General features: G+C 33.8%; 1 protein-coding gene and 1 pseudogene across 1 annotated transcript in view; both read left to right on the top strand.

Moving 5' to 3' along the window:
- The first annotated feature begins 305 nt into the window (after positions 1 to 305).
- Positions 306 to 6634, top strand: LOC137644240 (uncharacterized; annotated as a pseudogene).
- A 2082-nt stretch (positions 6635 to 8716) lies between these two features.
- The window catches only part of LOC137643552 (carbohydrate sulfotransferase 1-like), a 41707-nt gene continuing 33435 nt past the window's right edge, over positions 8717 to 16988 (top strand). The window contains exon 1 of the mRNA XM_068376286.1: positions 8717 to 9059. Coding sequence (XP_068232387.1) covers positions 8966 to 9059 — 94 coding nt within the window. The 5' untranslated portion in view covers positions 8717 to 8965. The remainder of the gene's footprint in view (positions 9060 to 16988) is intronic.

Below are 16988 nucleotides of genomic sequence, written 5' to 3'. Positions count from 1 at the left end.
TCCTCAAAACGGCCCCTTCAGGAAACATTGACTACGAGGCTTTTGATCGTGGCCTCATTGAGTTACAAAACATGCCTAACCACTCTGGTCGCTCTCCCCGTACCTGTGTACCTGCCCATACTCAGTTGTTCATGGAATGTTGGCAAGAAAAGGCCCATGATTGTGGCCGGCGTGCTGCTTCCGTAGCTTCTCAAGTGCAATGCAACTATGATGCTCATGCCCGTCCCCTGCCCAGACTGAACGTGGGGCAGCATGTCAGTCTCCAGGACCCAACATCCCACAGATGAGACAAGATCGGGATCATAATGGGTGGCACAAGATCACGCGAGTACGAGATTCGCCTCCCTAGTGGTCGAGTGCTACATCGAAACAGTCACTTCTTATATCCAATGCCCGGTCCTAATCAAGTCTCCAACTCTGATCTCCCTGTAGTCTCTAGCTCTGACATGGAAAAGTCATCAGTTTCCTCCACAACTACCTGCAGGTCTCCAAGATTACACAGAACTACATAGTGTATAAAGCCCATGTGCCTTTTACGCAACTTTCTGCATACTTTTATGTTTGATACATTTATTTCATGTTATTTGCTTTGCACACTACTATTTGATTAGTTCACTGTATGTAACTTGCTTAGTACGTTCAAGATACCTGTTTGAACGCAAAAGGGGGAGGGAAGGTGTATATTATTGTTTATATTGTCTTACATATATACACACCTTACGTTTCATAAGCTTTGTATGTTACAAACGGATAAGCATAAGTCGCGCTGTTTTAGTCAGTCTTCTTGCTTTGCCTGGCACAAGCTTTTCACCTTGTAGAGCACCACAGTACATGACCCCTTTGCTGTATGGAATAAACAACTAAGGATTTTATTACTCCATCCCTGCAATCATCTGTCTTCATCTACAAGACCTCATCACATATCACCAGTTATATACTGCATATATTGAAATTTTGTGGTATAAACTAGATGATTAATAATCACTAGTGTACGTGACCCTTCAAAAATGATGGCTAAATGACTATTACCTCTTCTTCCTACCCAAGGGATGGGGAGAGGTGAGCATGACCGGAGGTATATCATATATATATATATATATATATATATATATATATATATATATATATATATATATATATATATATATAAAATATATGTATATATATACATATATATACATATATACATATATATATATATATATATATATATATATATATATATATATATATATATATATATATATATATATATATATATAAATATATACATATATATATATATATGTATATATATATATATATATATATATATATATATATATATATATATATATATATATATATATATATATCAGGATATTTTGTCTTTATTATATAGGGAAGATTATTTCCATTTATCTTTTAATCCTTTCTTGATTTTATGTTTCTTAAAATAGCAGTATTCTATTTAATTCATAATAATAGAAATTAAACTATCAACATTAGCAATGACATTAATTATAGTTGCTAAACAATTTTCCCTTTTCCATGGAAGTTTGCATATTTTGTAAGACAACAATAATATAGCTAGGTTTTATATATATATATATATATATATATATATATATATATATATATATATATATATATATATATATATATATATATATATATATACATATATATATATATATATATATATATATATATACATATATATATATATATATATATATATATATATATATATATATATATATATATATATATATATAATGTGTATATATATATATATATATATATATATATATATATATATATATATATATATATATATATATATATATATATCATGGTTCATCCCTTTAACTCTTCATCTATATTAATTTTACAAAAGGTCCCTTGATGGACCAATCACAAGAATGCTTTATAACATTAGATGGAGCAAAATCACGAGAACGCTTCCTAATATTTGATGGACCAGTCATGAAAAATTTTTCTAACATTTGACGGACTAATTATGAGAATGTTTTCTAACATTTGGTGGACCAATTACAAGAATGTTTTCTAACATCTGATGGACCAATCATGAGAACGCTTTCTAACATTTGATGGACCAGTCATGAAAAAAATTTCTAACATTTGACGGATTAATTACGAGAATGTTTTCTAACATTTGGTGGACCAATTACAAGAATGTTTTCTAACATTTGATGGACCAATCACGAGAACGCTTTCTAACATTTGATGGACCAATCATGAGAATGCTTTCTAACATCTGATGGACCAATCACGAGAATGCTCTCTAACAATTGATGGACCAATCACAATAACGTTTTCTAACAATTGATGGACCAATCACGAGAACACTTTCTAACATTTGATGGATCAATCATTTGGAATATTCTTTAACAATTGATGGACCAATCACGCGAACACTTTCTAACATTTGATGGACCAATCATGAGAACGCTTTCTAACATTTGATGGACCAATCATGAGAACACTTTCTAACATTTGATGGACCAATGACAAAAATGCTCTCTAACAATTGATGGACCAATCACGATAGCATTTTCTAACATTTGATGGACCAATCACGAGATCACTTTCTAACATTTGATGGACCAATCACGAGAACACTTCCTAACATTTGATGGACCAATCACGAGAACGCTTTCTAACATTTGATGGACCAATCACGAGAATGATTTCTAACATTTGATGGACCAATCATGAGAACGCTTTCTAACATTTGATGGACCAATCACGAGAACGCTTCCTAACATTTGATGGACTAATCACGAGAACGCTTTCTAACATTTGATGGAACAATCATGAGAATCCTTTCGAACATTTGATGGACCAATCACGAAAATGCTCTCTAATAATTGATGGACCAATCATCATAAAATTTTCTAACAATTGATGGACCAATCACGAGAACACTTTCTAACATTTGATGGACCAATCACAAGAACACTTTCTAACATTTGATGGACCAATCACGAGAACACTTTATAACATTTGATGGACCAATCACGAGAACCCTTTCTAACATTTGATGGACCAATCACGAGAATGCTTTCTAACATTTGATGGACCAATCACGAGAACGCTTTCAAACATTTGATGGACCAATCACGAGAACGCTTTCTAACATTTGATGGACCAATCACGAGAATGCTTTCTAACATTTGATGGACCAATCATGAGAACGCTTTCTAACATTTGATGGACCAATCACGAGAACGCTTTCTAACATTTGATTGACCAATCATGAGAACGCTTTCTAACATTTGATGGACCAATCACGAGAATGCTTTCTAACATTTGATGTACTAATCACGAGATCGATTTCGAACTTTTGATGGAGCAATCACGAAAAAGCTTTCTAAATATCAGAAAGCTTATCTTTACTATGCATTTCAATGTGTTTCACAATTTCGAAACTTAGATTTATGTTCGTTGAAAATGCATAAGTATGTAAATCAAATATGTCCAAGTTTACCGGATTCTGTGGTGGCTATATTATTAGCTAGGCTACAACTCTATAGAAATATGCCACCTCTACATTTTTGGTGACGGAAATTGGGTTTTAACTAATAATAGATGAATTAAGATATATTCAAAGTATCCGTTGAAAGCTAAACACTACATTCCGGGAAATGAAACCTACTTCAATATACTCCATGACGCAAATATGAATACCATTACATAAAAATTGGCACCTGTGTTATCTGTACCATCCACGCTCAGAGAGTAGGACGGACAGTAGTTGGAAAATCAGGGTTTTATAAACCCAAGGGTTTCGGCAGGGGAAATACCCCAGCAAGGAAAGGAAATAGGGAAACATAGAATAGCATACTTGAGATTACCCTTATGTAAAATTATTATTATTATTATTATTATTATTATTATTATTATTATTAATAATAATAATAGTAATGATAATAATGATAACAATAATGATTTATTATTATTATTATTATTATTATTATTATTATTATTATTATCATTATTATTATTATTATTATTATTATTATCATTATTATTATTATTATTATTATTATTATTAGCTTGGCTGCAATCCTAGTTAAAAAAGAAAGATAAGCCCAAGGGTTCCAACACGGAAAATAACCCAGTTAGAAAAAAAAAAAAAAAAAAAAAAAAACAGAATGTCAGTGCATATTCAAGAAATCTAACTCTATCTCAAAACTAGTATCTGGAACGTATACGATTAAGGATCAGTTTACCCTGCAGATGCTGGGTCAGAATTCTCGAAATCTAATGATAAATGTGTTTCTAAATGAGCTCTATGAAATTACATGTCGTTTCTAAGTGCAATTAATCCAAATCGACCGTGCTCCTCTGGCAACTCGTTTAATGAATAATTTTCTAAGCGATCATTTTGTCAGCACATTGACAACGTGGCCCAAGCAACACCTGTGTTACTCAGTATTAGAGTATACTTGTTTCAATACATTTTTTTTCCACATAACTTCATTGCTGAATAAATTAAGCTTTGCAAGTTTGCATATATTTTTTGGGTAATACCCTTCGTTCCATTTTCTATTATTAAGACAAGATAGATGCCTTGGATAGAGATATACAGAGTATGCATGTGTTTAAAAATGCTTCTCTCTCTCTCTCTCTCTCTCTCTCTCTCTCTCTCTCTCTCTCTCTCTCTCTCTCTCTCTCTCATATATATATATATATATATATATATATATATATATATATATATATATATATATATATATATATATATATATATATATATATATATATATATATATATATATATGCCTTTGTCTTGCAGTGGACTGATTACGGCTGATGATAATGATGATATATAGAAGGGTCTGTGACAAGGCCATGTAATATGTTTTTCGTTGTTAAATATTTATGAACGGAGTGATGTAAGTAGCCAAAAAGGACAATAATTGTGGAAACAAAAATAGGGACAGTAAAGAGAAAATGCAGAAACTAGTAGAAGATGAGAGAGAACGGGAGCAAGTGCAATGTTGTGAAGATTGAGGGGTACCTTGAAGAGAGTAGGCTGGCCAGGGCACCAGCCATCCGTTGAGATATTACTGCTAGAGAGTTAATGGGTTCTTTGAATGGTCATTGGACCCCTCTATCTGGTTAGGGCTAATTTTTTCCTTTTCCCATACATATATCGAATAGTCTGGCCTATTTTTTCCGTATTCTTCTCTGTCATAAACATGGCAATAATGAGATTACCAAATAATTGTTCTTCGCTCAAGAGGTTTACTAACGCAATGCAATTTTTCAGTGGTTACTTTCCTCTTGGTAAGGGTAGAAGAGACACTTTAGCTATGATAAGCAGCTCTTCTAGGAGAGGGCCACTCCAAAATCAAACCATTGTTCTTTAGTCTTGGATAGTGCCATAGCCTGTGCACTATGGTCTTCCACTGTCTCGGGGTAAAGTTCTCTAGCCTGAGAGTACATTCGGTCACGCTATTCTATCTTGTTTCTCTTCCTCTTGTTTTTTGTAGTTTTTATAGTTTATATATAAAAGATATATTTCAATGTTATTAACTAATAAATGCTAAATGCCTGAAATGCAATTAACCCGAAATCTGGTAATTAGCTTTTCCCTCTTCCAGGTCTACGAGCTGTCTCCAGTGGAGCGAGTTACGTCAAGCTGGACGAACCAGATAACCTGGAAAATGACCCAAAGGCTACCCAAGCCGACAAGACCTTTTTATTCTCCTTAGTTCCTCCAGTCGCAGTGACTCTTCGATGATATTGGAACTTATTGATACTCTGGACAGCACTGTTGTATTCTTTGAGCCAATCTGGATTACAAATAAAGAACCCTGCTACCTTTATAGACAGTGTGTTCGGGAAATGCTCTCCACTCCGGTCTCCTGCAGATACTAGGAGGAATTCGGTAAATTGGTTAAGATGGAAAAAATTGTTTCTTCGGTATTACCATCTGGAAGCCTTGAAGGTGCTTACAGAAACCAAAAGAAGGCAACGGCAGATGCCACAGGAATCTGGACCTCAGAGGGTCGTGTCATAGGTCTAAGATTCGAGTTGTCACGGTGATAAGGTTAAGACTGTCATGGCTTGAAGGTATGCTGATGGTTAAGTCCCTTAACATGAATGTCGTTTACCTAGTGCGAGATCCAAGGTATTCGCTAGCTTCTATGCGAAAGCTTGGATGGGGCAGTTTGCCCTTCAAGCAGTGTCCTCTCCTGGACACTGACCTGAAGGATTTTGAAAGGAAGTCAAAGCTACACTCAGAGAAGCTTTAAGTTTAGAGAGTGCAACTGGAAAGGCTGTGCATCCAGTAACTGTGAATGAACTACTCGGGTTTCTGTTCGGCGATCCTACACTACCAGAAGGAGTAAGGCAGTTCATGGAATAGCACATGAACGGCACTACTTCTTCCTCGGGTGTCATGAACATGGTGAAGAACAGGTCGGAGGAGTATTAAGTGTAGAGATGGAAAATATGGGAGCAAATATTATTAGACATCGAAAGGTAACCGACGGGGCTATCTACCATTCGTACATTAGGTCATGGGATCTTTGGTTCGTATGAAAATGCTCTGAATGCAAGCGGAAGTTTGATCAAGAATGAATACGGACATTTATTTTCGAACAGAAGAAAGGACTAACTTATGTAATAGATACAGTTAGTTTCGAACAGATTATAAATAAACGTCTTTTATGTAGTACATAACTTATTGTATGAAAGTTATCGTTTTAATTAAAATGAAGTGAGGCTGCATGTCGAAGCAAGTGAACTTAACTTCGTTTGATGATGGTACGTAACAAAACGATGAAAAAAAAAAAAATTCTAGTCGAAGTACAAAGTCATGATGAGATTTAGGAGTTTTTTTTCTTAAGTATTATAAACAATCTCACTGCTCCTATATTCTAGAAAGAAGTACATCCCCTTGTGTCACTATTAAAGGGTCATAAGTAAGCATATTTACCTTAAGTTTGGGAGGGCGATGGTTGTAAATGATGGGAGCACACGGACTGTTCTCCTCTCATATTTCGGTTTCAGAAAAACTAGTATTTCCGGTCATTTCTCCTAAAAAAAAAAAAAAAAAAAAAAAAAAAAAAACAGTGACACAACATCCCGGTCTCTTACAGTACACCAGCAGCACACAGTGGTCATAATGGAAGTGAAGAGAAAATGCGATGGGCACAGGTTTTGTAAAAGTACATCCAGGAACTTATGCATAACTACTTGTAAACTCTTAAAGGTTAAGGTGTCTAGTTTCATATCCAGTTTCACCAGAATAGATGCTATCCAGAACGTCAGCAGGGCAAGCCCAACTCTTCACTATGGTACCCAACCACAGCAGCGGTCTCCCCAGTAACCAGCTAAACTCACAGTCCTGGGCTGTGACCAATTTGCTTCCATGCAAATGCTAAGCGAACACGTTACCAGCTGGTGAATAAGTCATTCCCCAAGCACTGAAAGCTGCCCAAAGCGATTAAAACCAATACATGCATAATAACCCAACACCAGTCTCTCAAATGTAAACAATGAACTTGAGACACTTCAAAATCAAACCCTTGTTCTCTAGTCTTGGGTAGTGCCGTAGCTTCTGTACCATGATCTTCCACTCTCTTAGATTAGAGTTCTCTTGCTTGAGGGTACACTCGGGCACACTGTCCTATCTTATTTCTCTTCCTCTTGTTTTGTTAAGTTTTTATAGTTTATTTTGATCTTTATTGTTACCCTTTTTAAAATATTTTTTCTTGTTTCCTTTCCTCAGTGGGCTATTTTCCCTGCTGGAGCCCCTGAGCTTATAGCATCCAGCTTTCCCAACTAGGGTTGTGCTTAGCAAGTAATACGAGTAATGATAATAATAAGACTCCGAAATAGATTACATTTTAATCGATTGATCGACAAGTTATGTCCCATCCCCCAAGGGTGAGAAACAACTTCTTATATATTTTTATATATATGTGTATGTATGCATACACGTATATAACAACAAAAGACAAATGCAGCGGTTTCTAGTCCATTGCAGGACAAAGGTCTCAGACATTTCAATTCAAGTTTGGGATTTAGTCAGTTTTCATCACCATGCCAGCCGATGTGGATTGGTGATGGTGGGAACTTTTATCTGATCGCTCAAAGCAAACCAACCTAGTATGGGTCACCCTGTCTAGTATAGCTTTGCTGATCATGGCAATACACCAACCCTTTCACCACGTTAAGGGATACATTAACTTGGTTAAAGGTTTTGTGTATAGCCATGATCAGCAAAGCTGTACTAGACAGGGCCACCTATACTAAGGTGGTTTGCTGTGAGAGTTCAGACGAAAACCTCCCACCATCGCAAGTAGGTAGTGGGCAGCGTGGTAATGAAAACTGGCCAAAACTCAGACTTGAATTGACATGTCTGAGACCTTTGTCCTTCAGTGGACTCGAGATGGCTGTATTTGTGGCTGTAGTTGTATATATGAATAATATTATGTATGTATAGGTATATAGAGGATAAGTGTGTGTATGTATTTCTAAGCGCGCATGCGCAGAGTAAACGTATGAGCACGAGATTAATAAGTGAATCATTGATTGAATAATCTATAATGTACGTCACAAAAATTACACATACTTTAGTTCCCAAAGTTATGGTTTAAAATACAAAAAATTACTTCTGATGATTATGAAGCGGACACTTGTAAAGAAACATTCAGCAGGTGTTCTAGTGCTATTGGTATTAAATGACTTCGGTTGAACACTGAACAGTTGATTATCTGATTTTAATCAAGAAACACGGGTGTTGCCTCGACGAAAGAGTAGCGAAAAACGTCTTTGAGTGAAGCATTTCCTCTGGTTGTCAATCAAATTCTAGTCTATAGCCTTTCCTTACAAGCGATAGACTTCCAAAAGCGATAGGTCCAGTCATTCCGTAGTTTCCCCCGAATCCCATATTTTGCGTTAGTCAGAATTATATATTTATTCCTAAAAGTAAAACTGCATCATGAGAGGCACAAGAGGCATCGTCATGATAATCACTGTATGTTCGGGCATCTCTTTCGTGAATTACTTGAATACCTTCCATTTGTATAATAAAGGTAAATATATACCAAGACATTCTTATTGTCAAAGTGTTCATCTCTCTCTCTCTCTCTCTCTCTCTCTCTCTCTCTCTCTCTCTCTCTCTCTCTCTGAGGCAGTTTTTGTTAAAGTGCATAGGTAAGTGTTTGTGATTACGTTTAAGCTCAATGCTTATCAAAATCAAAATTACAGAAAAATGACAATTCAAGCCTATTCTCTTTTCATCACCAACGTGGTCACAGTGGATTGGTGAAGGTGTATATATATATATATATATATATATATATATATATATATATATATATATATATATATATATATATATAATCTTTCTAAGTAGATATGCCTTAAAGTGGTGAAAGGCTTTGTGTATTACCATGATCAGCAAAGCTGTACTAGTCAGAGCCATCCAAACTAGGTCAGTTTGCTGTGAGTGACCAAAGGAAATTCATCCACTATCAACAATCCACAGGGGCCTCGGGCATGTCAATTCAAAATTTAAGTCTATTCAGTTTTTATCACCAACCTGGCCACAGCTGATTGGTGATGGTGGGAAATTTTCCTTTGATCGCTTACAGCAAGCCAACCTAATATGGCTGGCTCTGAAAGTGGTGAAGGGTTTTGTGCATTGCCATGATCAGTAGGGCTGTACTAGTCAGAGCCACCCATACTGGGTTGGCTTACTATAAGCGATCAAAGGAAAATCTCCCAGCATATATATATATATATATATATATATATATATATATATATATATATATATATATATATATATATATATATATGTATATATATATGTATATGTATATACAGTACATGTATATGTATATACAGTACATGTATATGTATATATATGTATATGTATATGCATATGTATATGTATATATATGTATATATATGTGTATATATATGCATGCATATGTATATATGTGTATATATATGTATATATATGTATGTATATATATGTATATACGTATATGTATGTATATGTATATATATATATATATATATATATATATATATATATATATATATATATATATATATATATATATATATAAAACAGCTGTTACTAGTCTACAGTAGGACAAAGGATTCAGACTTGTTCTTTCACACTCGACCTGCTGAATCGTCAGCAGCCATTGCCTGGCCCTCCCTGGTCCAAGCTAGGGTGGAGAAGGGGCTTGGGCTCTGACAATATATACAGTATATATGGTTAGTCTCTTGGACAGCGTCACTGTCCCTTGTCTCTGCCATTCACTGGCACCCTTTAAACAAGCCATGAAGTTTCTATGAACCTATTGCGACGATCATTATCATGCCGTTCATTCTGCTAACAAAAACCCACGTTGTTTATAACAACCAATTATGTCTGGCATGGAAAGACTAATTTCCCCATAAAATCCCTACAACAATGTCGTAAAAACAAACCCTGGATATTATATTGAGAGATCCAATGTTACAACAAGCAATGTTTGACATGATTAGTTTTGGTTTGACATAACGACCAGGCATGTTTGTTATAGCAAACTTAAGTTCATCGTAACTAGGCAACCAATAAGTACTGCTAACAATTGAAATATAGTACTGAAGACAGTTATGTTAAACAACAACAACAATAATAATAATAATAATAATAATAATAATAATAATAAGAGATTTCTGACCTTTGTCAAAGGTTAATGGAGGTCGTACATGGCCTAAGATCTATCTGTGGTGGAAATTGCGTCAAAATCCGTCAGTTCGTTTTGATGTTAACTTTTAAATGACGAAAAATACTAATCTGGATCTAAAATCCGGATCCAGATCCAGAACATCTCCAAAATCTAATGCGAGCGTCAATGACCTAAGATTTATCTGTGGTGAAAATTTCGTCAAAATCCGTTGAGTAGTTTTGATGTTATCCTTAAATTGATGAAAAATGGAGATCCGGATCTAGAATCTGGACCCAGATCATCTCCAAAATTCATTGTCGTCGTTCAAGACCTAAGATCTATCTGTGGTGAATATTTTGTCAAAGTCCGTTGAGTAATTTGACGTAATCCTGTCCACAAACACACAGATAAATAAATATGCTAGAATCCGGATCCAGATCAGGATCATCTCCTAAATCTAATGGGATCGTCAATGAATTAAGATCTATCTGTGGTGAGAATTTCGTCAAGTTGTTTTTTCTGTTGTCTTGTAAATGGCGAAAAAAGCAAATCCTGATCTAGAATCCGGATCTGGATCATCAAGATCATCTCTAAAATTTAAAAGGGTCGTCCATGACCCAGATCTATCTGTGGTGAGAGTTTCATCACAATATGTCAAGGTAGTTTTGACGTAATCCTGTCCACAGACACAGATAAATGTCCACAGACACAGACAAATACATAAACTGACTCGATCGCATAACCTCCTTGGTGGAGGTAGTAATCATAATGATAATAACAAGAGCAATCAAAGATTTTAGATCTCCGCCAATGAATATTGCCAACGTTTAACTAAAGCCTACGGACATTGCCTCCCACTTTTCAGATGCTGACAGTATAGTAGATGGTGAAAAGTTCGATGTTGATCTGTACAACCTTCAAAAAATTTGGTGAAAATTTGGTGAAAATCCAATGTGTCAATTTGTTTTGACGTAATCTTTAAAAGTATGAAAAATTCAAATCCGGATCTAGAATCCGGATCCGATACCAGATCCTCTCCAAAACTTAATGGAGTCGTCTTTGGCCTAAGATATATCTGTGGAGAAATCTTTTTTGAAAATTCGTCGGTCTTAACGTTCTTTAGAATGACGAGAAATGCAAATCTGTATCTAGAAGCCGGATCTTGATTTGGATCATCCTCAAAATTTAATGAGATCGTCCATGGCGTAAGATATATCTGTGGTGAGAATTTTACCAAAATTTGTCGAGGTATTCTGCCAAATTTGATTGGTACTGCTAGGGTGCCACAGCCCAACCGTCCCCCGTTATCCACAACAAATTAAACTAAATATGCTGATTCTCCTACTGCCGCTACCTCAGACGTCATCAAGGCAACCGGAGGAAGCAGCAGAGCCTATCGTAAAAGCCTCACAATATCTCGCCAATCATTATCATTTCTAGCACACACTTTTGCCTCTCTCACATGTGTCCTCCTATCGCCTACAGCTTTCATTACTCCATCCCTCCACACAAACCTTGACCTTCCTCTTGTACTACTCCTATAATAATAATAATAATAATAATAATAATAATAATAATAATAATAATAATAATAATAATAATAATAATAATAATAATAATACAGCAGCAGGAGCAATAGATATTATCCATATCATTATTTTTATCATTATCATTATTATCATTATTATTGGTGTTAGTTTTAGTGCTATTATTATTATTATTATTATTATTATTATTATTATTATTATTATTATTATTATTATTATCCATATAGAATAGAGTACCACAATTGATAAACAATAACCATCACCGAATAAAAGAAGACGTAGAAAACATAAGGAACCAAACAAGCAAGTATGAATGGATTAGAAGAAATCATACAACTATAGGGAAGGAGGAAACTCCGTTCATAAATAAAGTATACTATTCAACCTGCTTCTTTGTAATGGTATACGAAAAACTTGTGACTGGCGATATATATAAAAAAAGAAACTGGTAAATTATCTGCACATGTCGAATGATAGGCTGCCCTTTGCCGAAATGGTCAGAATGGAAGATTATCCGATCAGTTATTAATGTAAAATGAATTTCTTGATATACTGATACAAAGAAAAAGATCAGACTGGCAGCGAATGTCTTTATGTTGAAGAGGCTGACATAAGTCTCTTCATAGTTTATATAAGAAAGTTATATTTTAGTGTTGGTACTATTCTCAAGATATTTTACATTAATTTTTCGCTACTTCTCTTCTAGTTTATCTGATTCATTATTTACTTTCCTCACTGGACTATTTATCATTATTGGAACCCTTGGCCTTATGACATCTAGGCTTGTAAATCATGTAGTAATAGTAAGAGGGTTAATCAATTTTGAAAACTTGTTGTTATTATTATTATTATTATTATTATTATTATTATTATTATTATTATTATTATTATTATTATTAGCTAAGATACAACCTCAGCTGGAAAAGCATGATGCTGTGATGAGAGGATACATGGAAATAGATAAACTAAAAGAGAAGTAATGAACGATTAAAATAAAGTATTTTAGGAACAGCAACACTATTAAATCAGCTCTTCCAAACATATAAAAAAAAAAAAAAAAGAGGAGGAGAAACAAGATAGATTAGCATGTCCGAGTGTACACTAGATAAATAAGTACTCAAAAAGTCATTAGCTTAAATGGTAAATGGATCTTGTTCGGAACATATGTTCTTTTCAGTGGGTTTAACCTACTTTTTTTTTTTTTTCGTGAAAAATAAGCCATTATTTCTTCGTTCAAATTGGTATATATTCTACACACTAACCAATAACCTCAGGACTTGAATGTTAGTGGCAAAGGGGTTTGGTGGGCGTATGCGGCAATGTTCCTGACTGGTAATCGCCAGATTGGGGTTCGGGTCCCGCTCAAACTAGTTAGTTAATTTGGTTGCTGCAACCTCACATCCTTGTGAGCTTAGGTTGGGGGTTTTGGGGTAGACTACAGGTCTATCAGCAGAGTCATCAGCAGCCATGGCCTAGCCCTCCTTGGTCCTAGCTTAGACACTGATCATATGTAGATATGGTTAGTGTCTGACATTGCCCTACTGTCCCTTGCTTCCGCAGCCTTTAAATCTTTAAATGGACCTTTGTGGTCCTGCCGTTCAGCTTATAGCTCGTACTTTTCATAAAGTCAGGCTACAAGGCAAAAGGTATAATTGGGATAAAAATGGTTTGGTTCTTATATCTTGGGTGACCGAATTTAATTCATATGTTTTTAATAAGTTCCTTCATATCATTAATCGTTTATTAAATGTTTTTGATCGTCAGATCACAAAAAGACAATATTCTTTACCTTTCTTTGCATATTCGATAGATGTTGCTTTTTAAATTTTTTTATTATTATTGTACGCGACCCGTCAGAATGACAGCTATATATTTAAGTTGCTATGCTCACACACGCAACCCCCTCATAGCAAGGTATGGCTACTCCTTCTCCCTCTTACCCAAGGGACGGGAACAGACCGAGTATTATATGTCTTGTAATGTGGCCGAGCATGACCGAAAAGAAATATAATATATATATATATATATATATGTATGTATGTATGTATATATATATATATATATATATATGTATATATATATATATATATATATCCAGATATTTGCTTTTTAGTTTGTGAGGGGGATGTGTCTATATACAAATCAGATAGAATCTCGGTGCAAGAGGCCATCTTTTAACTCCCATTGGAGTGAGCTTCACATAATACCCTATGGAGTGGGTGGGTGGGGAGCGGGGTTAGGGGGGGGGGGTGAGTTGTGCTGTCAGTGTACCTCCTGCTGTAAACTGTAGGTATTAACCTACAACTCTTTGAAACGTGCCTTCCTGAACCTACTTTTTAGTCGTCTATTCACTTCCATCTGGCTGTGCGATTTCTTTTAACTTTTATATCAAATAGAAAGTAATTGTTTTCAACATGTTACATCTCTGAGGCGAGTGATATCGGTAACAACGTTAAAACAGATCTGTCATGCATAAACTATGAATATAGACTCGTGTCAGCCTGTTGCGCAAGTTTGAACTTCTGAAGTTCCACCAATTCAGCTACCTGATTAGGAAGATCATTCTGCCATCTAGTCAGAGCCCTATTATAGAATGATTCCATAATCACGAATACTTAACCATGTATCTGGCTAACACTAAAGGAATGCTACAGCAATGTGCGGTGTCATAATGTCCTAAAGACACACTGGTATTGATAGTCCGAGCCGTTACAAGGCCAGATCAATCTACCGACTACTACTACTAACCAACAGCTGATTTTTCTCTGGTACCGCAGAAAATCAAGTCTCTCGTTTTGCATACATTAGGTTATTTACTGGAACTATAAGCAAATATAGCTTATAGTGGTTCATGGCGTGATAGGTAGGAAAATCAGCTGTAACTTCTAACATACTGTACTCTAACATGAAGAGGAATAAATTAGACGTGTAATTAAGACACACGTGTACGAATGAATTATCGCTCTTCTGACATTGGACCAATTCGTTACATACACACACTCTCTCTCTCTCTCTCTCTCTCTCTCTCTCTCTCTCTCTCTCTCTCTCATTGAAATCAAATATCAATTAGGTAAGCTAACTTCAAAGATTATGAAATGCCTTGGTCTATTTCACTATTTTTCATAAAATTAATTTCACTACAGTTTTAATGGCATTCGCTTGTTTTATTATTATTATTATTATTATTATTATTATTATTATTATTATTATTATTATTATTATTATTATTATATATCTTGAGCAGGTCATCATAAAGATACTCAGATTTCATTAACTATCATGTTTATGAGTTCATGAAAATGACCTGAATCAATATACAGTATATATATATATATATATATATATATATATATACATATATAAATGTATATATATGTATATGTGTATATACTGTATATACTGTATATATACATATATATAAATGTATAAATATGTATATATATCTGTATTTATATGTATATATATATATATATTTATATGTAAATATGTGTATTTATATGTATATATATATATATATATATATATATATGTAGCCTATATGTATATATAAGTATATACGTATGTATATATATGTATATATGTATATGTATGTATATATATGTATATGTATATATTTATGTATATATATGTAAATGTATATATAAATATAGATATATGTATATATATGCATATATACATGTATATATATTCATATATGTATATATATGCATATCTATCTATCTATCTATCTATCTATATATATATAATGTATATATATGTATATATATATTTATATGTATGTATATGTATTTATATACAAATAAGTATATATATGTATATGTATATATAAATATATATCTATATATATGTATATATATATGTATATTTATAATATGAATATATATGTATATATATGTATATATATGTGTGTATGTATATGTATATATGCATATATATATGTATGTGTATATGTATATGTATATATATGAATGTATATGTATATGTATACAGTATATATGTATGTATATATGCATGTATGTATATATATGTATGTATATATGCATGTATGTATATATATGTATGTATATATAATGTATGCATAATGTGTGTATATATATATGTATGTATATATAATGAATATATACAGTATACGTATATATATATATATATATATGTATATATATGCATATATATACATATGTATGTGTATATGTATATATATGTATGTGTATGTATATGTATTTATATATTTATATCTATATGGATATGTATACATATATATATATATATATATATATATATAATGTAATTTTTGCTTTTGTTTACTTCAGCTTTGCTACTGCCTTTTTGTTTTATGTAAAATTAGCATAAAATTTAGTTAATGAGGCTTCAGTTGTAAATTTTTTTTTTCTTTTCTTTTGAAATGGTGTTTTAACATTCTCACCGCTTGCTTAAGATTTATAAGTGCCTAGTTTAAAGCTTGTTTCTTTTTTATGTTTTTCGAGTCCTTGGTGAGAAGTGACACGTGTGTTTACGTGCAAGGAACTCTATTGCTTAAAGACACAGTTCGAGCTTGTCACTCCCGGACCTACTGCAGCAGCTGGCTTATGTGAGCATTTCAGAGGATTGCGACGCCAAGGTTTGACAGCTTTAAGCAGGTGCATTTCTGCCACCTGCGGTGATTTGTAATTCCTGTGTTCTCTCCTGCGGTCCTCTGCGCTGATGTGGGAGTTCCGGCATCAAGGTAGATGCAGGAGAGACACCG

This window comes from Palaemon carinicauda, chromosome 7 (assembly GCF_036898095.1).
Source record: "Palaemon carinicauda isolate YSFRI2023 chromosome 7, ASM3689809v2, whole genome shotgun sequence".
NCBI lineage: Eukaryota > Metazoa > Arthropoda > Malacostraca > Decapoda > Palaemonidae > Palaemon > Palaemon carinicauda.
Note: the sequence above shows the minus strand (reverse complement) of the source record. Positions and strands in the feature narration are given on the sequence as shown.